Source organism: Oncorhynchus clarkii, chromosome 27, assembly GCF_045791955.1.
Source record: "Oncorhynchus clarkii lewisi isolate Uvic-CL-2024 chromosome 27, UVic_Ocla_1.0, whole genome shotgun sequence".
Classification (NCBI taxonomy): Eukaryota; Metazoa; Chordata; class Actinopteri; order Salmoniformes; family Salmonidae; genus Oncorhynchus; species Oncorhynchus clarkii.
The window spans coordinates 44,163,807-44,188,385 of NC_092173.1; the positions used below are offsets into that span (position 1 = coordinate 44,163,807).

Sequence of the window (24,579 nt, forward strand, 5' to 3'; positions counted from 1 at the left end):
GAATGATGGAGAACAGTAGCTCCACATCAGAGTGCTGTCTGCTGATAGAATGATGGAGAACAGTAGCTCCACATCAGAGTGCTGTCTGCTGATAGAATGATGGAGAACAGTAGCTCCACATCAGTCTGTCTGCTGATAGAATGATGGAGAACAGTAGCTCCACATCAGTCTGTCTGCTGATAGAATGATGGAGAACAGTAGCTCCACATCAGAGTGCTGTCTGCTGATAGAATGATGGAGAACAGTAGCTCCACATCAGAGTGCTGTCTGCTGATAGAATGATGGAGAACAGTAGCTCCACACCAGTCTGTCTGCTGATAGAATGATGGAGAACAGTAGCTCCACATCAGTCTGTCTGCTGATAGAATGATGGAGAACAGTAGCTCCACATCAGAGTGCTGTCTGCTGATAGAATGATGGAGAACAGTAGCTCCACATCAGTCTGTCTGCTGATAGAATGATGGAGAACAGTAGCTCCACATCAGTCTGTCTGCTGATAGAATGATGGAGAACAGTAGCTCCACATCAGAGTGCTGTCTGCTGATAGAATGATGGAGAACAGTAGCTCCACATCAGAGTGCTGTCTGCTGATAGAATGATGGAGAACAGTAGCTCCACATCAGTCTGTCTGCTGATAGAATGATGGAGAACAGTAGCTCCACATCAGTCTGTCTGCTGATAGAATGATGGAGAACAGTAGCTCCACATCAGAGTGCTGTCTGCTGATAGAATGATGGAGAACAGTAGCTCCACATCAGAGTGCTGTCTGCTGATAGAATGATGGAGAACAGTAGCTCCACACCAGTCTGTCTGCTGATAGAATGATGGAGAACAGTAGCTCCACATCAGAGTGCTGTCTGCTGATAGAATGATGGAGAACAGTAGCTCCACATCAGAGTGCTGTCTGCTGATAGAATGATGGAGAACAGTAGCTCCACATCAGAGTGCTGTCTGCTGATAGAATGATGGAGAACAGTAGCTCCACATCAGAGTGCTATCTGCTGCTGATAGAATGATGGAGAACAGTAGCTCCACATCAGAGTGCTGTCTGCTGATAGAATGATGGAGAACAGTAGCTCCACATCAGAGTGCTGTCTGCTGATAGAATGATGGAGAACAGTAGCTCCACATCAGAGTGCTGTCTGCTGATAGAATGATGGAGAACAGTAGCTCCACATCAGAGTGCTGTCTGCTGATAGAATGATGGAGAACAGTAGCTCCACATCAGAGTGCTGTCTGCTGATAGAATGATGGAGAACAGTAGCTCCACATCAGAGTGCTGTCTGCTGATAGAATGATGGAGAACAGTAGCTCCACATCAGAGTGCTGTCTGCTGATAGAATGATGGAGAACAGTAGCTCCACATCAGAGTGCTGTCTGCTGATAGAATGATGGAGAACAGTAGCTCCACATCAGAGTGCTGTCTGCTGATAGAATGATGGAGAACAGTAGCTCCACATCAGAGTGCTGTCTGCTGATAGAATGATGGAGAACAGTAGCTCCACATCAGTCAGAGTGCTGTCTGCTGATAGAATGATGGAGAACAGTAGCTCCACATCAGAGTGCTGTCTGCTGATAGAATGATGGAGAACAGTAGCTCCACATCAGAGTGCTGTCTGCTGATAGAATGATGGAGAACAGTAGCTCCACATCAGAGTGCTGTCTGCTGATAGAATGATGGAGAACAGTAGCTCCACATCAGTCAGAGTGCTGTCTGCTGATAGAATGATGGAGAACAGTAGCTCCACATCAGAGTGCTGTCTGCTGATAGAATGATGGAGAACAGTAGCTCCACATCAGTCTGTCTGCTGATAGAATGATGGAGAACAGTAGCTCCACATCAGTCTGTCTGCTGATAGAATGATGGAGAACAGTAGCTCCACATCAGAGTGCTGTCTGCTGATAGAATGATGGAGAACAGTAGCTCCACATCAGAGTGCTGTCTGCTGATAGAATGATGGAGAACAGTAGCTCCACACCAGTCTGTCTGCTGATAGAATGATGGAGAACAGTAGCTCCACATCAGTCTGTCTGCTGATAGAATGATGGAGAACAGTAGCTCCACATCAGAGTGCTGTCTGCTGATAGAATGATGGAGAACAGTAGCTCCACATCAGTCTGTCTGCTGATAGAATGATGGAGAACAGTAGCTCCACATCAGTCTGTCTGCTGATAGAATGATGGAGAACAGTAGCTCCACATCAGAGTGCTGTCTGCTGATAGAATGATGGAGAACAGTAGCTCCACATCAGAGTGCTGTCTGCTGATAGAATGATGGAGAACAGTAGCTCCACATCAGTCTGTCTGCTGATAGAATGATGGAGAACAGTAGCTCCACATCAGTCTGTCTGCTGATAGAATGATGGAGAACAGTAGCTCCACATCAGAGTGCTGTCTGCTGATAGAATGATGGAGAACAGTAGCTCCACATCAGAGTGCTGTCTGCTGATAGAATGATGGAGAACAGTAGCTCCACACCAGTCTGTCTGCTGATAGAATGATGGAGAACAGTAGCTCCACATCAGAGTGCTGTCTGCTGATAGAATGATGGAGAACAGTAGCTCCACATCAGAGTGCTGTCTGCTGATAGAATGATGGAGAACAGTAGCTCCACATCAGAGTGCTGTCTGCTGATAGAATGATGGAGAACAGTAGCTCCACATCAGAGTGCTATCTGCTGCTGATAGAATGATGGAGAACAGTAGCTCCACATCAGAGTGCTGTCTGCTGATAGAATGATGGAGAACAGTAGCTCCACATCAGAGTGCTGTCTGCTGATAGAATGATGGAGAACAGTAGCTCCACATCAGAGTGCTGTCTGCTGATAGAATGATGGAGAACAGTAGCTCCACATCAGAGTGCTGTCTGCTGATAGAATGATGGAGAACAGTAGCTCCACATCAGAGTGCTGTCTGCTGATAGAATGATGGAGAACAGTAGCTCCACATCAGAGTGCTGTCTGCTGATAGAATGATGGAGAACAGTAGCTCCACATCAGAGTGCTGTCTGCTGATAGAATGATGGAGAACAGTAGCTCCACATCAGAGTGCTGTCTGCTGATAGAATGATGGAGAACAGTAGCTCCACATCAGAGTGCTGTCTGCTGATAGAATGATGGAGAACAGTAGCTCCACATCAGAGTGCTGTCTGCTGATAGAATGATGGAGAACAGTAGCTCCACATCAGTCAGAGTGCTGTCTGCTGATAGAATGATGGAGAACAGTAGCTCCATATCAGAGTGCTGTCTGCTGATAGAATGATGGAGAACAGTAGCTCCACATCAGAGTGCTGTCTGCTGATAGAATGATGGAGAACAGTAGCTCCACATCAGAGTGCTGTCTGCTGATAGAATGATGGAGAACAGTAGCTCCACATCAGTCAGAGTGCTGTCTGCTGATAGAATGATGGAGAACAGTAGCTCCACATCAGAGTGCTGTCTGCTGATAGAATGATGGAGAACAGTAGCTCCACATCAGAGTGCTGTCTGCTGATAGAATGATGGAGAACAGTAGCTCCACATCAGTCTGCTGATAGAATATTGTTGAATTCTCAAGAGTTCAGAAGTGAAACTGAAGCACAACATGAGTCTGACGCTGAGCAGAAATTACAAAAGAACCCTTTTAGATCTGCGTTTACAAAACGCAGCAAAATATTTCTTATGCGTTATACATATTTAATTTTTTCCCCAACTGTCTTTATTGCGACATGTTGATGGAAACTATATATATATATATATATTTTTTTGTAAATTATAATTGCCGAATAATTTAAGGTATGCTGGTAACATGATGTTATCAAATATAAAACTTCACTCCACATTTAATTCTAAATGTTTTTTTACCAATAAAATATTGTTTCTTTGCAGGACGAAGATTGTCTTGCCTTTTTAATAAGAGTGTCTGAATTGCTTCACGTTGCTGTTTCACCATCATTGTTTTAAGATAATCAAGGCCTGCGTGAGTTACTGTGCACCATGGCGATATGTTGGCACATGAGAACTATTAGAATACGGCAAATGTTTTGTCAATTTTTGTATTCTATCCATGCTGGTTTTTGCGGCCTACCAGAGACATGATAGGTGAGCAAGGGCATACAGGCTGGCTACTTGGCAGGGCATACAGGCTGGCTACTTGGCAGGGCATACAGGCTGGCTACTAAGGGTGGTACGCTCAGCCGAATGCTTCATAACCCTAGTAGGACAATGGAAACACTTCAACCACTTCAACATCTTTTTCTCGACATTCTGGATTTAATTAAACATGAAGGTGTGATGTCATTACCTCCAGCTGCTTTTGTCCACACAGGACACTTCATGGGAAACGCACCGTGGCAATTGTTGTCTAATTTCTATGATAAATGTTTGACAACAACAACAAAATCACTGGACAAGTTCATGGAAACATTGCCCCTATTTTTTGTATTTTTTTTTTTAAAGCACACAGTAGCCATCTTGGTACATCCATTTTTTGGGCATTTCGATTATTGATATATAAAGACTAGCCATTGATTCTATTTTCTAGTATAACTTCTAAATGAGGAGCTTAGTTTGATTGTCGAACCTCATCAGAACCCAAAATGCGAGCTTGTTGTTTCTACACATAAAAATAAACTAAACTTAACACCCATTACCTCTCTGCTTCCTTCTCCCCTAAGGCGAGCCAGAGCCGGTGAAAGGGGCGTGGTTCCACGTGAGTGACAGCAGTGTGCAGCCAGTCACGGAGAGCAAAGTGCAGAGCTCCCAAGCCTACCTCCTATTCTACGAGAGGATCTCCTAGACCTGCCTACGTCCCAACTTGTACTCTATTTACCTACATACTGTTGGCTGTGTTTACACGGGCAGCCCTGGTTCTGATCTTTAGACAATAATTGGTCTTTTGACCGATCAGATCTTATTCCAATACTTGGGCAAAAGATCAGAATTGGGCTAGCTGTTTAAACGCAGCCGTAGTGCACTACTTTTGGCCAGAGCCTTATTATGCAGCCTTATGAGGCTTTTCCCGGCCACATTTAGTGCACTATAAATGCCCTATTCCCTACATAGTGCACTACTCATGGCCTGAGACATTGTACTGGTATTGATATCAGCCAGATGAAGTGCAGAGTGAATACGAGTGGAGTATTTTTATTTTATTTTTTTATAATCAATATAAAGGGTTGTGTCTTAAATGAAACCCTATTCCCTATGTGGTGCACTACTTTCGACCAGAACCCTATTTGTCCTGTTCAAAAGCAGTGCACTGAAATAGGGAATAAAAATTTAAAAAATGAGGGTGACATTTGAGACCTTGACAAAGATAATTAATTAAGATCATGACTGGGGATGTCCCAAAACGAACAATATTTAGCTTGGAAGTTTTTTTCTATGAATTAATTGTATCAGTAATGGACATAAAAAGAATCCCAAGTATTTTTTTTACTGTGCATATGTGACCTATACAGTGTTTTCCTAGAAAGAAAGAAAGGAGCACAGATCATTGTGTGCGTCCCAAATTGCACCGTATATAAGGGCACTACATTTTGATCAGAGGTCTAAATTGGAAATCAGGTGCCATCCAAAACGCCAGCCATTCTATTCCTCTTAGACATGAAACCATAGAAGAGTTTGTTGATTGATCTGTCTGATTGCTTGGTGTGTTACACAGTAGAAGCAAAATAAACCTGCCAATACCTTTTTTTTTTAAATTTATTATTATTGCTGCAATATGTGACATTTTGGGCAGACCTGACCAAATTCACATAGAAGTGCAGTTATAGATCTGTCATTCTTATTAAAGCAAGTTTAAAAATTGGCAGATATGTTCCATGTGTTCTATTTCTGAAAATACAATATTTTTGGTTATGGAAAATATATTTCACAGAGGTTAAGATGGTACAATTATTCTCTACACTATTCTTGCTTATTTTGTCACGAACTGTAATTAGGAAAATTATAATTTTAGCAACCAGGAAATAGCAAATATTTCTGCATAGTGCTCCTTTAAATTGTTAAAAACTATCAGTGGGAAAAAAAAAACGATAATTTTTGACATTTTTGAGTACTTTTTATATTGTGTTGTCAAGATGCAAATTAAAAAGCTTGAAATACGGGAAAAGTCGACTGACTTATTTTGCTGTGACGCAATTGGGTTTGGACTAGCCTGAACAGCCGCTAATGGTCACTGTTTACTTGTCTTTTTGACATGCGCAGTCAAATCAGAGAGGAAGAGGCGAAGCGAGAGGTTTTACTCCGCCCAAAATGTGTCTAGTAAAATAATTTGCTACGTGAGGCTTATTTGATCAAATAGAAGTTTAGTAATGGTTAGGTTGTTAAGAATGCACTGATATAAATGAACGCACGTGTAATTTTGGCAACTTTGAAAATGTGTGCCTGAGATAGAGGACTCTGCAATAACTTGTAGATTTTTTTTTCACCTTTATTTAACCAGGTGGGCTAGTTGAGAACAAATTCTCATTTACAACTGTGACCTGGCCAAGATAAAGCAAAGCAGTGACACAAACAACAACACAGAGTTACACATGGAGTAAACAAACGTACAGTCAATAACACAATAGAAAAGCTATATACAGTGTGTGCAAAGGTAGTGAACAAGTCAGGTAACCCACTGTTCCCAGGCCGTCATTGAAAATAAGAGTTTGTTCTTAACTGACTTGCCTCGTTAAATTTAAAAATAAATTTTAAAAAGTAAGATTAGGGAGGTAAGGCAATAAATAGGCCATAGTGGCAAAATAATTACAATATAGTAAATAAACACTGGAGTGATAGATGTGCAGAAGATGCATGTGCAAGTAGAGATACTGGGGTGGAAAGGAGCAAAAACATAACAAACAATAAAATAACAATATGGGGATGAGGTAGTTGGTTGGGATATTTACAGATGGGCTATGTACAGGTGCAATGATCTGTGAGCTGCTCTGACAGCTGATGCTTAAAGTTAGTGAGTGAGAAATGAGTCTCCAGCTTCAGTGATTTTTTTTACAATTCGTTCCAGTTATTGGCAGCAGAGAACTGGAAGGAAAGGGCAGCCAAAGAAGGGATTGGCTTTGGGGGTGACCAGTGAAATATACCTGCTGGAGCACGTGCTACGAGTGGGTGCTGCTGTAGTGACCAGTGAGCTGAGATAAGGGCGCAATAAGCCAACGAAGAAAAGAAAAATGGACTACTTTAAAATGGAGATAGCGTCTGTGACAGCACAGGCAGTGCAATTGAGGCTATAATGGCACAGAAACAAAGTCCTTTATCTCTGGCCTGTTTTTCACTTGTATCTGTCCTCTCATTGGCTAGAATGGACCCACCTGATCTCGCCTGCCTTCCATCTTTGAGGACGTATTTGCATTGTTTGAGCGGTCACTTGACTATCTTGTCAATATAATAGACAATCTTTGGTCAAATAGTGTAACGCCAAATACTTCCTGGTGCATACGTTTATTGTCACATGACATTTTGTTTCACCAGTGGAATGTAGACCAACCGAAAGCAGCATTTTTATCATAAACTGGTGTAACATTAAATGGAACTATCATCTCGGTGACATGACAGGTAGGTGAAACAATGTGTCAATTCTAGACAGTGAGGTAGGAATGGAACGATACATTGTAACTACTTGCAAACTCTGCCCAATGCGAGAAGAACGTTCTAAATCATGATCGCGCGTTATTGCCATTGTCCTGTTGTGAAAGTAACGGTAGTGTGTGAAAATACGTTGCAAAAAAATATATGTTATTTTTATCGGTTGATCCGCTTTCTATAGGGAGGGTATGGATCCCCATAGTCTAACTCGATGTTTGCTATTTGATACAGTTCTGCTATTATAGCCAGAAGTTACCTATGCATAGGTCTAATTCATTTGTTTTAGTCAAATTGAGGAATGAGGATAATTAAAACTAAGAAATTAAACTCGGCAATATCCAAAACTGTTTTAAAAGAAGTCTAGAACGAACGAAAAAACGATGCTTCTCCTTCACTTGCCTAAGCATGAGTCAGCATTTCCTGCTATTGCTCAACCCCAGGAAAACGCACAAACACACAACGGACACAAATACTTTTAATTGGACATTGATTCGGACAATCGTAGAGAATATATTACTAATATACAATTATTAGAGATAATTCATAGTTTACAATCCCAACAGTTGTTCGTGTCTATTTATCTTGTTTATGTCTGTCTGATATTTGTCCCAGCAGCTTGTCAGGTTGTCACCACCATGTCTCTCAGGGGCGACCGTACCTCCGTGTTCACGTTCCAGTCTACGGTTCACAGCTCCCACGTCCTGACGCGTCTCAACGACCAGAGACTGAGTGATGTGTTGTGTGATGTTACACTAGTGGCAGGTGGCAGGGCGTTCAGGGCCCACTGCTCTGTACTGGCCTCCTGTAGTGACTACTTCCACAGCAGGATCCTCAACCACACCAGCCCCAGCCTGGTGCTCACTCTGCCTGATCAGGTCAGGGTCATATACAAGCTACACTGTGGTTTTGTCTCAAATGGCACCCTGTATTCAGAAAGCGTACTACCTTGTTGCCCATAGCGAATCGAGGCGGCCATCTCTGTCGGCGCCGGAAATGCCCATAGCGCAGGGTAATGCAGAACGCGTTATTAAGAAACGCAATCTAACTTCCGAAGTTGCTACAGTTGTATTCAGACCACCTGACTTTTTCTACATTTTTGTTACGTTATTAGCCTTATTTATTTTTAAAAAAATTATTACATAGTTTTTCCCCCTCGTTTATCTACATACAATACCTCATAATGATAAAGCAAAAATACATTTTTGCACATTTGTAAAAAAAATAAAAAATGTAAATGTCACATTTACATAAGTATTCAGACCCTTTACTCAGTACTTTGTTGAAGCACCTTGTTGAAGCACCTTTGGCAGTGATTACAGCCTCGAGTCTTCTTGGGTATGATGCTTCAAGCTTGGCACACCTGTATTTGGGGAGTTTCACCCATTCTTCTCTGCAGATCCTCTCAAGCTCTGTCAGGTTGGATGGGGAGCATCGCTGCACAGCTACTTTCAGGTCTCTCCAGAGATGTTTGATCGGGTTCAAGTCTGGGCTCTGGCTGGGCCACTCAAGGACATTCAGAGACTTGTCCCGAAGCTGCTCCTGCATTGGCTTGGCTGTGTGCTTAGGGTCGTTGTCCCGTTAGAAGGTGAACCTTTGACCCAGTCTGAGGTCCTGAGCACTTTGGAGCAGATTTTTATCAAGGATCTGTCTGTACTTTGCTTCGTTCATCTTTCCCTCGATCCTGACTAGTCTCCCAGTCCCTGCCGCTGAAAAACATCCCCACAGCATGATGCTGCCACCACCATGTTTCACCGTAGGGATGGTGCCAGGTTTCCTCCAGACGTGATGCTTGGCATTCAGGCCAAAAAGTTCAATCTTGGGTTCATCAGATCAGAGACACATGTTTCTCATGGTCTGAGAGTCTTTTAGGTGCCTTTTGGCAAACTCCAAATGGGCTGACAAGTGCCTTTTACTGAGGAGTGGCTTCTGTCTGGCCACTAACATAAAGTCCTGATTGGGGGAGTGATGCAGAGATGGTTGTCCTTCTGGAAGGTTCTCCCATCTCCACAGAGGAATTCTATAGCTCTGTCAGAGTGACCATTGGGTTCTTGGTAACCTCCATGACCAAGGCCCTTTTTCCCCGATTGCTCAGTTTGGTCGGGCGGCCAGCTCTAGGAAGACTCTTCCTGGTTCCAAACTTCTTCCATTTAAGAATTATGGAGGCCACTGTGTTCTTAAGGACATTCAATGCTGCAGAAATGTTTTGGTACCCTTCCCCAGATCTGTGCCTCGACACAATCCTGTCTCGGAGCTCTGGGGACGATTCCATCGACCTCATTTTTTATTTTTTGCTCTGACAAGCACTGTCAACTGTGGGACCTCATATTGACAGGTGTGTGACTTTCCAAATCATGTCCAATCATATTGAATTTACCACAGGTGGACTCCAATCAAGTTGTAGAAACATCTCAAGGATGATTAGTAGAAACAGGATGCACCTGAGCTGAAATTTGAGACTCATAGCAAAGTGTCTGAATACTGATGTAAATAAGGTATTTCTGTTTTTTATTTTTTAATACATTTGCAACAAAAAAACATCTAAAAACCTGTTTTCGCTTTGTCATTATGGTATATTGTGTGTACATTGATGAGGAAAATGTTTTATTCAATCCATTTAGAAAAAGGCTGAGTTATGAAAATGTGGGAAAAGTCATGTGGTCTGAATACTTTCCGAATGCACTGTATGGTGACATTATATGTAGGGAATACGGTGTCAGGGCCCATAGAAGGGCTCTGGTCTAAAGTAATGCACTGTGTAGGGAACAAAGGCCCGTAGGGCTCCAGGTTCTGTAAGGGGCTCCAGGGTCTGTAAGGGGCTCCAGGGTCTGTAGGGGGCTCTAGGGTCTGTAGGGGGCTCTAGGGTCTGTAGGGGGCTCTAGGGTCTGTAGGGGCTCCAGGGTCTGTAGGGGGCTCCAGGGTCTGTAGGGGGCTCCAGGGTCTGTAGGGGGCTCCAGGGTCTGTAGGGGGCTCCAGGGTCTGTAAGGGGCTCCAGGGTTTGTAGGGGGCTCCAGGGTCTGTAGAGGGCTCCAGGGTCTGTAGAGGGCTCCAGGGTCTGTAGAGGGCTCCAGGGTCTGTAAGGGGCTCCAGGGTTTGTAGGGGGCTCCAGGGTCTGTAGGGGGCTCCAGGGTCTGTAGGGGGCTCCAGGGTCTGTAGAGGGCTCCAGGGTCTGTAGAGGGCTCCAGGGTCTGTAGGGGGCTCCAGGGTCTGAGCCCGGATGAATCAGTTGGATGAGCATTTCATTTCCATAGGGGGGCATGTTTTATTTACAGAACCTCCTATGTTAAAAAAAATTTTTTTTTAAAATAAATAAAATTAAGCGTTTTATAGTAAAGACATGTTGTTCAACTGTAAAAATGTATTATCTTTTTAATGTGGCATGAACACGACCAGTTTGCTCTTTGGTTTGGTTGTGTTTCAGATCATTTTCTGCCCAAAAGAAATGAATGGTAAATGATGTATTGTGTCATTTTGGAGTCACTTTTTAAAAAAAAATGTAAAAAAGAATAGAATGTTTCTAAACACTTCGACATTATTGTTGATGCTACCACGATTACAGATAGTCTAATGAATCGCGATTAATAATTAGTGAGAAAGTTACAGACGCACAAATGTCATACCCCCAAGACATGCTAACCTCTCACCATTACAATAACAAGGCAGGTTAGCATTTGATATCATACCCCCAAGACATGCTAACCTCTCACCATTACAATAACAAGGCAAGTTAGCATTTGATATCATACCCCCAAGACATGCTAACCTCTCACCATCACAATAACAAGGCAGGTTGGCATTTGATATCATACCCCCAAGACATGCTAACCTCTCACCATCACAATAACAAGGCAGGTTAGCATTTTAGATCATACCCCCAAGACATGCTAACCTCTCACTATTACAATAACAAGGCAGGTTAGCATTTGATATCATACCCCCAAGACATGCTAACATCTAACCATCACAATAACAAGGCAGGTTAGCATTTTATATCATACCCCCAAGACATGCTAACCTCTCACCATCACAATAACAAGGCAGGTTAGCATTTTAGATCATACCCCCAAGACATGCTAACCTCTCACCATTACAATAACAAGGCAGGTTAGCATTTGATATCATACCCCCAAGACATGCTAACCTCTCACCATTACAATAACAAGGCAGGTTAGCATTTGATATCATACCCCCAAGACATGCTAACCTCTCACCATTACAATAACAAGGCAGGTTAGCATTTGATATCATACCCCCAAGACATGCTAACCTCTCACCATCACATAACAAGGCAGGTTAGCATTTTATATCATACCCCCAAGACATGCTAACCTCTCACCATCACAATCACAAGGCAGGTTAGCATTTGATATCATAGCCCCAAGACATGCTAACCTCTCACCATTACAATAACAAGGCAAGTTAGCATTTGATATCATACCCCCAAGACATGCTAACCTCTCACCATCACAATAACAAGGCAGGTTAGCATTTTAGATCATACCCCCAAGACATGCTAACCTCTCACCATTACAATAACAAGGCAGGTTAGCATTTGATATCATACCCCCAAGACATGCTAACCTCTCACCATCACAATAACAAGGCAGGTTAGCATTTGATATCATACCCCCAAGACATGCTAACCTCTCACCATCACAATAACAAGGCAGGTTAGCATTTGATATCATACCCCCAAGACATGCTAACCTCTCACCATCACAATAACAAGGCAGGTTAGCATTTGATATCATACCCCCAAGACATGCTAACCTCTCACCATCACAATAACAAGGCAGGTTAGCATTTTATATCATACCCCCAAGACATGCTAACCTCTTACCATTACAATAACAAGGCAAGTTAGCATTTGATATCATACCCCCAAGACATGCTAACCTCTCACCATCACAATAACAAGGCAGGTTAGCATTTGATATCATACCCCCAAGACATGCTAACCTCTCACCATCACAATAACAAGGCAGGTTAGCATTTTAGATCATACCCCCAAGACATGCTAACCTCTCACCATTACAATAACAAGGCAGGTTAGCATTTGATATCATACCCCCAAGACATGCTAACCTCTCACCATTACAATAACAAGGCAGGTTAGCATTTGATATCATACCCCCAAGACATGCTAACCTCTCACCATTACAATAACAAGGCAGGTTAGCATTTGATATCATACCCCCAAGACATGCTAACCTCTCACCATCACATAACAAGGCAGGTTAGCATTTTATATCATACCCCCAAGACATGCTAACCTCTCACCATCACAATCACAAGGCAGGTTAGCATTTGATATCATAGCCCCAAGACATGCTAACCTCTCACCATTACAATAACAAGGCAAGTTAGCATTTGATATCATACCCCCAAGACATGCTAACCTCTCACCATCACAATAACAAGGCAGGTTAGCATTTTAGATCATACCCCCAAGACATGCTAACCTCTCACCATTACAATAACAAGGCAGGTTAGCATTTGATATCATACCCCCAAGACATGCTAACCTCTCACCATCACAATAACAAGGCAGGTTAGCATTTTATATCATACCCCCAAGACATGCTAACCTCTCACCATCACAATAACAAGGCAGGTTAGCATTTTAGATCATACCCCCAAGACATGCTAACCTCTCACCATTACAATAACAAGGCAGGTTAGCATTTGATATCATACCCCCAAGACATGCTAACCTCTCACCATCACAATAACAAGGCAGGTTAGCATTTGATATCATACCCCCAAGACATGCTAACCTCTCACCATCACAATAACAAGGCAGGTTAGCATTTGATATCATACCCCCAAGACATGCTAACCTCTCACCATCACAATAACAAGGCAGGTTAGCATTTGATATCATACCCCCAAGACATGCTAACCTCTCACCATCACAATAACAAGGCAGGTTAGCATTTTATATCATACCCCCAAGACATGCTAACCTCTTACCATTACAATAACAAGGCAAGTTAGCATTTGATATCATACCCCCAAGACATGCTAACCTCTCACCATCACAATAACAAGGCAGGTTAGCATTTGATATCATACCCCCAAGACATGCTAACCTCTCACCATCACAATAACAAGGCAGGTTAGCATTTTAGATCATACCCCCAAGACATGCTAACCTCTCACCATTACAATAACAAGGCAGGTTAGCATTTGATATCATACCCCCAAGACATGCTAACCTCTCACCATTACAATAACAAGGCAGGTTAGCATTTGATATCATACCCCCAAGACATGCTAATCTCTCACCATCACAATAACAAGGCAGGTTAGCATTTGATATCATACCCCCAAGACATGCTAACCTCTCACCATTACAATAACAAGGCAGGTTAGCATTTGATATCATACCCCCAAGACATGCTAACCTCTCACCATCACAATCACAAGGCAGGTTAGCATTTGATATCATACCCCCAAGACATGCTAACCTCTCACCATCACAATCACAAGGCAGGTTAGCATTTGATATCATACCCCCAAGACATGCTAACCTCTCACCATCACAATCACAAGGCAGGTTAGCATTTGATATCATACCCCCAAGACATGCTAACCTCTCACCATTACAATAACAAGGCAGGTTAGCATTTTATATCATACCCCCAAGACATGCTAACCTCTCACCATTACAATAACAAGGCAGGTTAGCATTTGATATCATACCCCCAAGACATGCTAATCTCTCACCATCACAATAACAAGGCAGGTTAGCATTTGATATCATACCCCCAAGACATGCTAACCTCTCACCATTACAATAACAAGGCAGGTTAGCATTTGATATCATACCCCCAAGACATGCTAACCTCTCACCATCACAATAACAAGGCAGGTTAGCATTTGATATCATACCCCCAAGACATGCTAACCTCTCACCATCACAATCACAAGGCAGGTTAGCATTTGATATCATACCCCCAAGACATGTTAACCTCTCACCATCACAATCACAAGGCAGGTTAGCATTTGATATCATACCCCCAAGACATGCTAACCTCTCACCATCACAATCACAAGGCAGGTTAGCATTTGATATCATACCCCCAAGACATGCTAACCTCTCACCATTACAATAACAAGGCAGGTTAGCATTTTATATCATACCCCCAAGACATGCTAACCTCTCACCATCACAATAACAAGGCAGGTTAGCATTTGATATCATACCCCCAAGACATGCTAACCTCTCACCATCACAATAACAAGGCAGGTTAGCATTTTAGATCATACCCCCAAGACATGCTAACCTCTCACCATCACAATAACAAGGCAGGTTAGCATTTTAGATCATACCCCCAAGACATGCTAACCTCTCACCATCACAATCACAAGGCAGGTTAGCATTTGATATCATACCCCCAAGACATGCTAACCTCTCACCATTACAATAACAAGGCAGGTTAGCATTTGATATCATACCCCCAAGACATGCTAACCTCTCACCATTACAATAACAAGGCAGGTTAGCATTTGATATCATACCCCCAAGACATGCTAACCTCTCACCATCACATAACAAGGCAGGTTAGCATTTTATATCATACCCCCAAGACATGCTAACCTCTCACCATCACAATCACAAGGCAGGTTAGCATTTGATATCATACCCCCAAGACATGCTAACCTCTCACCATTACAATAACAAGGCAAGTTAGCATTTGATATCATACCCCCAAGACATGCTAACCTCTCACCATCACAATAACAAGGCAGGTTAGCATTTTATATCATACCCCCAAGACATGCTAACCTCTCACCATCACAATAACAAGGCAGGTTAGCATTTTAGATCATACCCCCAAGACATGCTAACCTCTCACCATTACAATAACAAGGCAGGTTAGCATTTGATATCATACCCCCAAGACATGCTAACCTCTCTCCATCACAATAACAAGGCAGGTTAGCATTTGATATCATACCCCCAAGACATGCTAACCTCTCACCATCACAATAACAAGGCAGGTTAGCATTTGATATCATACCCCCAAGACATGCTAACCTCTCACCATCACAATAACAAGGCAGGTTAGCATTTGATATCATACCCCCAAGACATGCTAACCTCTCACCATCACAATAACAAGGCAGGTTAGCATTTTATATCATACCCCCAAGACATGCTAACCTCTTACCATTACAATAACAAGGCAAGTTAGCATTTGATATCATACCCCCAAGACATGCTAACCTCTCACCATCACAATAACAAGGCAGGTTAGCATTTGATATCATACCCCCAAGACATGCTAACCTCTCACCATCACAATCACAAGGCAGGTTAGCATTTTAGATCATACCCCCAAGACATGCTAACCTCTCACCATTACAATAACAAGACAGGTTAGCATTTGATATCATACCCCCAAGACATGCTAACCTCTCACCATTACAATAACAAGGCAGGTTAGCATTTGATATCATACCCCCAAGACATGCTAATCTCTCACCATCACAATAACAAGGCAGGTTAGCATTTGATATCATACCCCCAAGACATGCTAACCTCTCACCATTACAATAACAAGGCAGGTTAGCATTTGATATCATACCCCCAAGACATGCTAACCTCTCACCATCACAATAACAAGGCAGGTTAGCATTTGATATCATACCCCCAAGACATGCTAACCTCTCACCATCACAATAACAAGGCAGGTTAGCATTTGATATCATACCCCCAAGACATGCTAACCTCTCACCATCACAATCACAAGGCAGGTTAGCATTTGATATCATACCCCCAAGACATGCTAACCTCTCACCATCACAATCACAAGGCAGGTTAGCATTTGATATCATACCCCCAAGACATGCTAACCTCTCACCATTACAATAACAAGGCAGGTTAGCATTTTATATCATACCCCCAAGACATGCTAACCTCTCACCATCACAATAACAAGGCAGGTTAGCATTTGATATCATACCCCCAAGACATGCTAACCTCTCACCATCACAATAACAAGGCAGGTTAGCATTTTAGATCATACCCCCAAGACATGCTAACCTCTCACCATCACAATAACAAGGCAGGTTAGCATTTTAGATCATACCCCCAAGACATGCTAACCTCTCACCATCACAATCACAAGGCAGGTTAGCATTTGATATCATACCCCCAAGACATGCTAACCTCTCACCATCACAATAACAAGGCAGGTTAGCATTTTAGATCATACCCCCAAGACATGCTAACCTCTCACCATTACAATAACAAGGCAGGTTAGCATTTGATATCATACCCCCAAGACATGCTAACCTCTCACCATCACAATCACAAGGCAGGTTAGCATTTGTTATCATACCCCCAAGACATGCTAACCTCTCACCATCACAATCACAAGGCAGGTTAGCATTTGATATCATACCCCCAAGACATGCTAACCTCTCACCATCACAATAACAAGGCAGGTTAGCATTTGATATCATACCCCCAAGACATGCTAACCTCAGTGCAGTTCAAGAAGAGTTAAGAAAATATTTACCAAACAAACTCAAGTAAAAAGTACCACAATAACAATAACAATAACGAGGCTATATACAAGGGGTACCGGTACTGAGTCGGTGTGCTGTGGTACAGGTTAGATATTAACATATTTCCCTCTCCAGGTAACAGCAGAGGGGTTTGAACCATTGCTACAGTTCTGCTACACCTCCAAGCTGCTCTTCACCAAAGACAATATCATGGCCATCCACAGGTGTGCCGGGCTCCTGGGGTTTCACAACCTGGAGACTAGCTGCTTCGACTTCCTTTTGCCAAAGTTCCTGGAGGGTAGCAACATTACAGCCCAGGAGGCAAGAAGAAGAAGAGGAGTCTGCTGTCAGGGCAGGTCCCAGATCAGGTCCTCCAACCAGGGAAGATTTCCTAGTGGCAGGTCCCCCGGCCAGAGGAGGTCCCCCAGTGTCGATTCAGCCCACTGTACAGGCTGTCAGTCTCAAAGCAGGACCCCCAACCAGAGCATGACCCCCAGCCAGGGCTTGTTGCCTAGTGGCATGACCCCCAGCCAGGGCTTGTTGCCTAGTGGCAGTTTAGCCCACAATACAGACACAAACCAAGACCGAGAGCAGCAGGTTCTACCTCATCCCCAGAACACGGGCCCAAGCCAGACAACAGGAAGTGATGTCAGGAACATAGGAAGTGACGTCAGGGCACAGTGTTCAACTGCCAACCCAAGTGGAACAATGTCACACCAGAGTTTAACAGTGCCTTCGGACGGAAACTTACAAATAAACTTTCTGTCGTCATCCCGATGTCCAAAGAGCCTGGCCTTACTAGTCAACCCGGTCAGCAGTGGTCGGGAGCAGTTCTGTCTACAGACCTGTGGCCCCAACATGTCACCCTTATCCCTCGGGGGACTGCCGTCCTCCAGTGGTCTTGGTGTCTGTCCCATCCTGGCCATGCCGTGTCCTGGTGGTGTTGACCGTAAGCCAGACCCCGACGCCGTTTTCAGTGATAGAGACATCCTAGGGATGGAGGCAGCGGTGTGTCCCATGACGATGGGTGAGGGGAGTCTGAGAGATTGCCCACTCTCCTGTGAACTGCCGTCCCATGAGGATGCGAGCCCATCAGACCTTATTGAGGCAACGGTTGGAGAGATGGATGATGACCAGCCTGTTGTTGGGAGTCTGATGGCTGAAGAAGCTGGGAGTAACCCAGGTTCCTGTAGCACGTGCCCACTGAGAGGCTCAGGGGTGGTAGAGGAGGCTGAGCTTCAGCTACCTGTATTGGATCTCCTGGCAATACACAAAAGCCCTAACTCAGAAAATAGTGAGGGGGAGAGCCATGATGGATGCCTTATGCTCCCAAGGCCACAACGATTAGGTCAAGTAGATCAGCTACCTGTGTTAATGCAGAGAGAGGACCCTGGTCTGGATGGCAGCGTGGCTGTTGAGGGTCATCTCCCTGACTCCGCCCTCACTGACCCCTCCCTCTCTGACCCCACCCTCTGTGGTCTTACCCCTGATGGTAGGGGGTATGGAGAGCGGAGCAGCGTGGAGAGGGAGGTGGCTGAACATCTGGCCAAGGGTTTCTGGCCTGATTTATACCCCTCACAGACTGAACCTCTCCCTAGTCTCCCTAATCTGGACACCATGGAGCACGGAGGTCTGGGGAGAGTTCCTAATCTGGACACCATGGAGCACGGAGGTCTGGGGAGAGTTCCTAATCTGGACACCATGGAGCACAGAGGTCTGGGGAGAGTTCCTAATCTGGACACCATGGAGCACGGAGGTCTGGGAAAGGCTACAGACTTCCCCTGGCAGCTAGACCTGAACTCAAATCCAGCAGACTGTCCCTTCCTTAGAGACCTGGGGACAGGAGAGGCAGGGGGGATGGAGGGGATGGAAGAGGTAGGGGGGGTGGGGGAGATGGGTAAGGTAGGACAGTCTGGTGTGATGGGTGGGGTGGAGGAGACCGGGGAGGCCCAGACCCCCGGTGGGAACCACAGCCTGTCCCAGTCTGAGATGAGTCCCTACATGTCATCTCTTAACTCAGGAGAGGACTCAGACGGAGACCTGGACACAGACGGAGACACGGAGAGAGAGGCCAACAACAGGAGAGCACAAGAGGTCAGAGTTCTTACTGAAAGGTCACAGTGTATCGGTGTAATGAGTTAGGGTTAGGGTTAGAGACCATCTGTCTTTAACACCCATCCGTGGTGTGTTCTCCAGGTTCGTCTGCCCTTCCCGGTGGTTCAGATCTCGTCAGTGAGTCGTAGTGCCTTCCAACAGCTCCTCCGATGCCAGCAGCTGACCCACGAACAGCTGGAATTCGTCCACGACGTCCGACGACGCAGCAAGAACCGCGTGGCCGCCCAGCGCTGTCGCAAGAGGAAGCTAGAAGGCATCAGTAAACTACAGACTGAGATCGGCACACTGGTACGTCTGTTTTTGCTATCATCTCTCTTGCAGAGTTGGGTCAATTCCATTTCAATTCCAGTCCATTCAGAAAGTAAACCAAATTCCAATTTCGGTGTAATTCCTGAATTGGCTGGAATTTAAATTTAATTGACGCCAACCCTTATAATCTCATAATATAGCATTATAATCTTATTTATAATCTGGCAATTTTGATTTAATTGTAAACATTTCAGCAATACATGTTATAAGTAGCGGATTGTTCAACTGGAGTTTAGTAAATTGAGCAATGCATAAATAATTAGCCTCTTATGTGACTAATTACACAATGACATTCATAGCTGAGCTGTGTTGTATTGGTCCAGTGGGTTGTGATGTAACATCCTGTTCTGCCCCACAGAGAGGAGAGAAGAAGAGGTTGCTGGAGGAGCAGGCCCATCTGCAGAGGAACATGGAGGAGATGTTACAGAGTCTGACAGGACTGTGTCACAGCGTCTGCAACGAGGCAGGGGTCTGTCATGAGCAGGACCAGCTACAGCTCCTAGCCAAGCTCCAGTCTCCTGACGTCTCTGTCTCAGCCCTCCTCAACACTCTGGCCTCCCCCAGCCTCCCCCTCTCCTCTCCCGGCCTCCCCCTGGGACTGAAGCCAGAGAGCTTAGAGCCCCAACCCCTGCCTACACCACCAGCACCAGCACAGCCCTAGAACCAATCACAGCCCCAACCCCTGCCTACACCACAACCACCAGCATAGCCCTAGACCCAATCACAGCCCCACCACTGCCTTAACCTGCCCTAGAGAACTGCCCCAAGGCTGTCCCAACCTACTCTAGAGAACTGCCCCAAGGCGGTCCCAACCTGCCCTAGAGAACTGCCCCAAGGCGGTCCCAACCTGCCCTAGAGAACTGCCCCAAGGCGGTCCCAACCTGCCCTAGAGAACTGCCCCAAGGCTGCACCAACCTCAACCTGCCCCAGAGAACTGCCCCAATGCTGTCCCATCCTGCCCCAGAGAACTGCCCCAATGCTGTCCCATCCTGCCCCAGAGAACTGCCTAGCGCTACATAGCAACATATAAATTCAGAGCCATATACTGTATAGACTATAGATAATATAGATCTGTTATTGGATATAACTCTATACTGTATAGATAATATAGATATGTTATTGGATATAACTCTATACTGTATGGCTCAGATGAACTCTCACTGTTATTCACTGTCTCAGTTTACGTCCCAAATGGCACACTATTCAGTGTCCTACTTTTGACCAAGACCTATAGGGCTCTGGTCAAAAGGTAGTGCACTAGATAAGGATCAAATCAAATGTATTTATCAAGCCCTTCTTACATCAGCTGATATCTCAACGTGCTGTACAGAAACCCAGCCTAAAACCCCCAAACAGCAAGCAATGCAGAAGTAGAAGCAGGGAAAAGTCTAATCAGTCTGAACATTGAAGTGGAGCAGAATTACATGTTGTTGTTTTTTAAGACACTTTTGAATGACTTGGTGTGTGAACCTAATAGACTTTAGCTCAGTGGGATTACAACACAGTATCGTGACAGCAGGACACCTGGGTTCTAACCCTGGTCGACGACGGTCACAAACACCCTTTTTAAAGGATTTACTGTAACGTTTTCAGGATGCATGTACCCCTTTTCCCCATGATATTTATTGTGACAGTATGCATACCTGCTAGGGTGTAGGATGTGGACCTCTTTCTGACTACATTTACATGTGCTTTTTAGCTGCCCTAACTGTACAGCATAATATCCATGCAATTTAAATACAGTATTTCCTCACTGAACCTAATAGCCATTACATTTTAATAGAGTATTTGTCATAAGCATAATATGCAATTCAATTTAAATATAATTTTCTCACTTAACATAAAAGCTATTCAATTTAAATACAGTATTTCTCACTTAACATAAAAGCTATTCAATTTAAATACAGTATTTTGTCACTAAATTTGAGATTCTCTGTAGGTGCACAATACCAAGCACACAGCCAATAGACTTTGACCATCATCTCTCTTTGCATGAATTAATTCATTTGAATCTCAGGAAACCACTTAACCCATTTATCTGTTCAGCCATTCTTTAATTCGCCCATCCATCAGTAGTTTGATTTGCTGAGTGAGGTAAATGAAGATCATTATAGTTATTTTGTTGTTGTCATTTTAGATCATTTTAACAAGTCATCAATTTTTTTTTTTTTTAAGAGCATTAATTGAGACATTTTATGATATCGATGACATGACATTCTGTCTTTTCAAATACGTATAACGGTTACATTTCTGTCTGGTATTACAACAAAAAGTATTGTAGGGTAGAAGGGAATCAATGTGTACGTCCCAAATTGACCACTGTTGCCTATTGTAGTTCGCTAAAGACAATAGGGTGCCATTTGGGATTTAGCCAATGTATGTATTATCTGCTACAGGACGTTCCTTACTGATCTATTGCAAACACTTGCACCTTCTTCACCATGAGTGTGTATTGATTGTAGGCTTACAATTGTTTTTAGTGGTTTGAATTCAAACGAGACGTTACGATGGCACCTTCATTTCAATAGGCAACATGTTTTACTGTAGATGGTAAAAGCATTCTGATTTCCACATTAAAGGTTTGGAAATCAATCTATTTTCCGTGGATTTTATCCAAACTTTTTTCGACGCCGCAGATTATCGATTATATTGACCAGATACCGCTCTCAAAAACAAAACAAAAATGTCTTTAAAAATGGAAAGGCAGTCGGGAGGAGGCAAGATCACGTGGGACCATTCTAGCCAATGAGAGGACAGGTGAAGAACAGGCACAACTTTTTTCCCCATTAGTTACCACAGCCACAAAGTCAAAATCGTCTATATCGTGAAAATTAATGTAAACAAAAAACTATATTTCTTGTCCTAATATAAGGTTATGGTTAGATACAAGGTTAGCAGTGTAATTAGGTTTAAAATCACCTTTTTTAGAAGATCAATTGTAGAAATGGGCGGGGTTTATGACTTTGTGGATGTGGTAACTACTGACAATGACTAGGCACAACTCTAATATAAAGAGATATTTCTCCAAGTTGCCGTGATGTCACTTCTCCTATTCACATCAGTACACCTGCAGCAACCTAATCATTACGAAACTTGAAATCGATCAAATCATCCATTACAATTTTTGTTAAACAAATTTGACACTTTCATTGACCTCCATACAAAAACTACTTGCTTGTTGAGCGGGAAAAAACACCTCCTGCTGGAGAAGTCAGATTTTGGGCAATCAATCAGCCAGTCAATTAGTCAATCAATCAGTCAGTCAATCAGTCAGTCAGTCAATTAGTCAATCAGTCAGTCAATTAGTCAGTCAGTCAGTCAATTAATCAGTCAGTCAATTAGTCAATCAGTCAGTCAATCAATCAGTCAGTCAATCAATCAGTCAGTCAATTAGTCAATCAGTCAGTCAATCAGTCAGTCAATTAGTCAATCAGTCAATTAGTCAGTCAATTAGTCAATCAGTCAGTCAATCAGTCAATCAATCAGTCAGTCAATTAGTCAATCAGTCAGTCAGTCAATCAATCAATCAGTCAGTCAATCAATCAGTCAGTCAATCAGTCAGTCAATCAATCAGTCAAATGTATTTATATAGCCCTTCTTACATCAGCCGATGTCAAAGTCCTGTATAGAAACCCATCCTAAAACACCCCAAACAGCAAGCAATGCAGGTGTAGAAGCACGGTGGCTAGGAAAAACTCCCTAGAAAGGCAGGAACCTAGGAAGAAACCTAGAAAGGACACAGGCAGTGTCCTTCCAACTGTGTGCAACCTTTTTAGTTTGTTTATCAATTCATGGAAGTAGTTGAAGAAGAAAATGGAGTACTTCAAAATGGAGATTACACAAGGTGCAAGATAGAAATTTGGTTGCGCATTAGAAATGTTTCTCTTGTTAATGTCAGTCACTGACAGTCACTCAATTAGCCATGTCAAATTTTAGAATGGTAAGAATTGCATAAAATGTGTTAGAAAATGTACAAACCTTTTCTCTCTGCCCCATGGCAAAGTGTGTAAAACAGCAGAAAACTTGCTTTGAAAAACAGTAATACCGAACTTTTTGAACGACCAAAAAAATTCACATAGAAATGTGAGTTATAGATCTGTCATTCTCATTGAAAGCCAGTCTAAGAAGTGGAAGATCTGTTCTATTATGTGCACTATTTCTATGCTTCCCGTTCTTCAGTTTTATTTTTTGTCTTTCACATTCGGTTTTGTACACCAACTTCAAACAGCTGAAAATACAATATTTTTTGAGGTCCTGGAAAATATATTTCACAGCGGTTTAGATGGTACAACGATTCTCTCCATTATACTTGCTTGTTTTGTCACATAAACTGAAATTAGGCAAACTATTAGAATTTTAGCAACCAGGAAATCTCGCTTAGGGCCCCCCCCCAAAAAGGCTAGAGCCGGTCTTGCATGATCTTGATAACACTTGACTATTTTAGACAGCTTTTTGTTAAAAACAGTTGTATGAAATTATTGTCAAATAGATGATTCTCCCTTAGTCTGCTCATAATGACTACATTGCTCTGATGATAATACCAACCAGAAGGCGAAATAGTCTTGATTGGCTGCGACCAGGACTAAAATATAACCTGGACGTCTGCGTTAGGGAGTGGCCAATCCGTAGCCAGGGTTGGTTGCAATTGAGAACAGCTGTGAGGGTTACTTCAGCCCATATGGATACTTTTTTTTTTAATGAGGCCTGCTATTTACATCAACTAATACGATAGGACAATAAACATTTAAAAAAAATAAGGATATGACAGGTGTAGGCCATAGCCACGGGAAATAGGGTTTCCTTTTGTGCTGCAGCACCCCTTGAAAAATCACAATAAAAAAAAATGGTACGCCGCATCATCTGGATATGTGTACAATTTAAGTTTAACATTCACCTTCTGCTACCATTTCTGTCAAGCCGTCCACCCATACAGTTTTGACGCATACGTTCGATAAATCCAACCCCACGCACAGAACGTGCTGCAACTGACTTTGCAAAAGCAATGCTGCAAGGAAAACGCAGCATTCCATTGGACATTAATGTACTTCTGGGGTGGACGCAAAATGCACAAA

The 24,579-nt window shown here is 43.3% G+C and overlaps 2 protein-coding genes across 5 annotated transcripts in view; both read left to right on the forward strand.

Annotated features, from left to right (window-relative positions):
- The window catches only part of LOC139385575 (ubiquitin specific peptidase 16), a 35,967-nt gene extending 29,875 nt beyond the window's left edge, over nucleotides 1-6,092 (forward strand). For both annotated transcript variants that reach the window (XM_071130748.1, XM_071130747.1), the window contains one exon: nucleotides 4,654-6,092. In XM_071130748.1, the coding sequence (XP_070986849.1) occupies nucleotides 4,654-4,775 (122 nt within the window). In that variant the 3' untranslated portion in view covers nucleotides 4,776-6,092. The remainder of the gene's footprint in view (nucleotides 1-4,653) is intronic.
- Nucleotides 6,093-7,401: 1,309 nt separating this feature from the next.
- LOC139385546 (transcription regulator protein BACH1-like) lies at nucleotides 7,402-22,535 on the forward strand. 3 transcript variants are annotated; one of them, XR_011628962.1, is made up of 6 exons: nucleotides 7,403-7,537; nucleotides 8,180-8,442; nucleotides 17,219-19,177; nucleotides 19,280-19,486; nucleotides 19,866-20,320; nucleotides 20,355-22,535. XR_011628962.1 is itself a non-coding variant. In XM_071130693.1 (5 exons), the coding sequence occupies exons 1-5, from the start codon at nucleotides 7,531-7,533 to the stop codon at nucleotides 20,166-20,168; spliced, it is 2,736 nt and encodes a 911-aa protein (XP_070986794.1). In that variant the 5' UTR covers nucleotides 7,402-7,530; the 3' UTR covers nucleotides 20,169-22,535. The 3 variants fall into 3 exon arrangements, 2 of the variants coding, with proteins under 2 accessions (XP_070986794.1, XP_070986793.1); XM_071130693.1 differs by having other exon boundaries at nucleotides 7,402-7,537; nucleotides 8,183-8,442; nucleotides 19,866-22,535; XM_071130692.1 differs by having other exon boundaries at nucleotides 19,866-22,535.
- The last annotated feature ends 2,044 nt before the right edge of the window (nucleotides 22,536-24,579 follow it).

Bases quoted from the DNA above. Each gene is read 5' to 3' on its own strand.
- LOC139385546 (XM_071130692.1), top strand. The intron at 8,443-17,218 runs GTCAGGGTCATA...TTCCCTCTCCAG, and splicing joins TGCTCACTCTGCCTGATCAG to GTAACAGCAGAGGGGTTTGA. The intron at 19,487-19,865 runs GTACGTCTGTTT...TCTGCCCCACAG, and splicing joins AGACTGAGATCGGCACACTG to AGAGGAGAGAAGAAGAGGTT.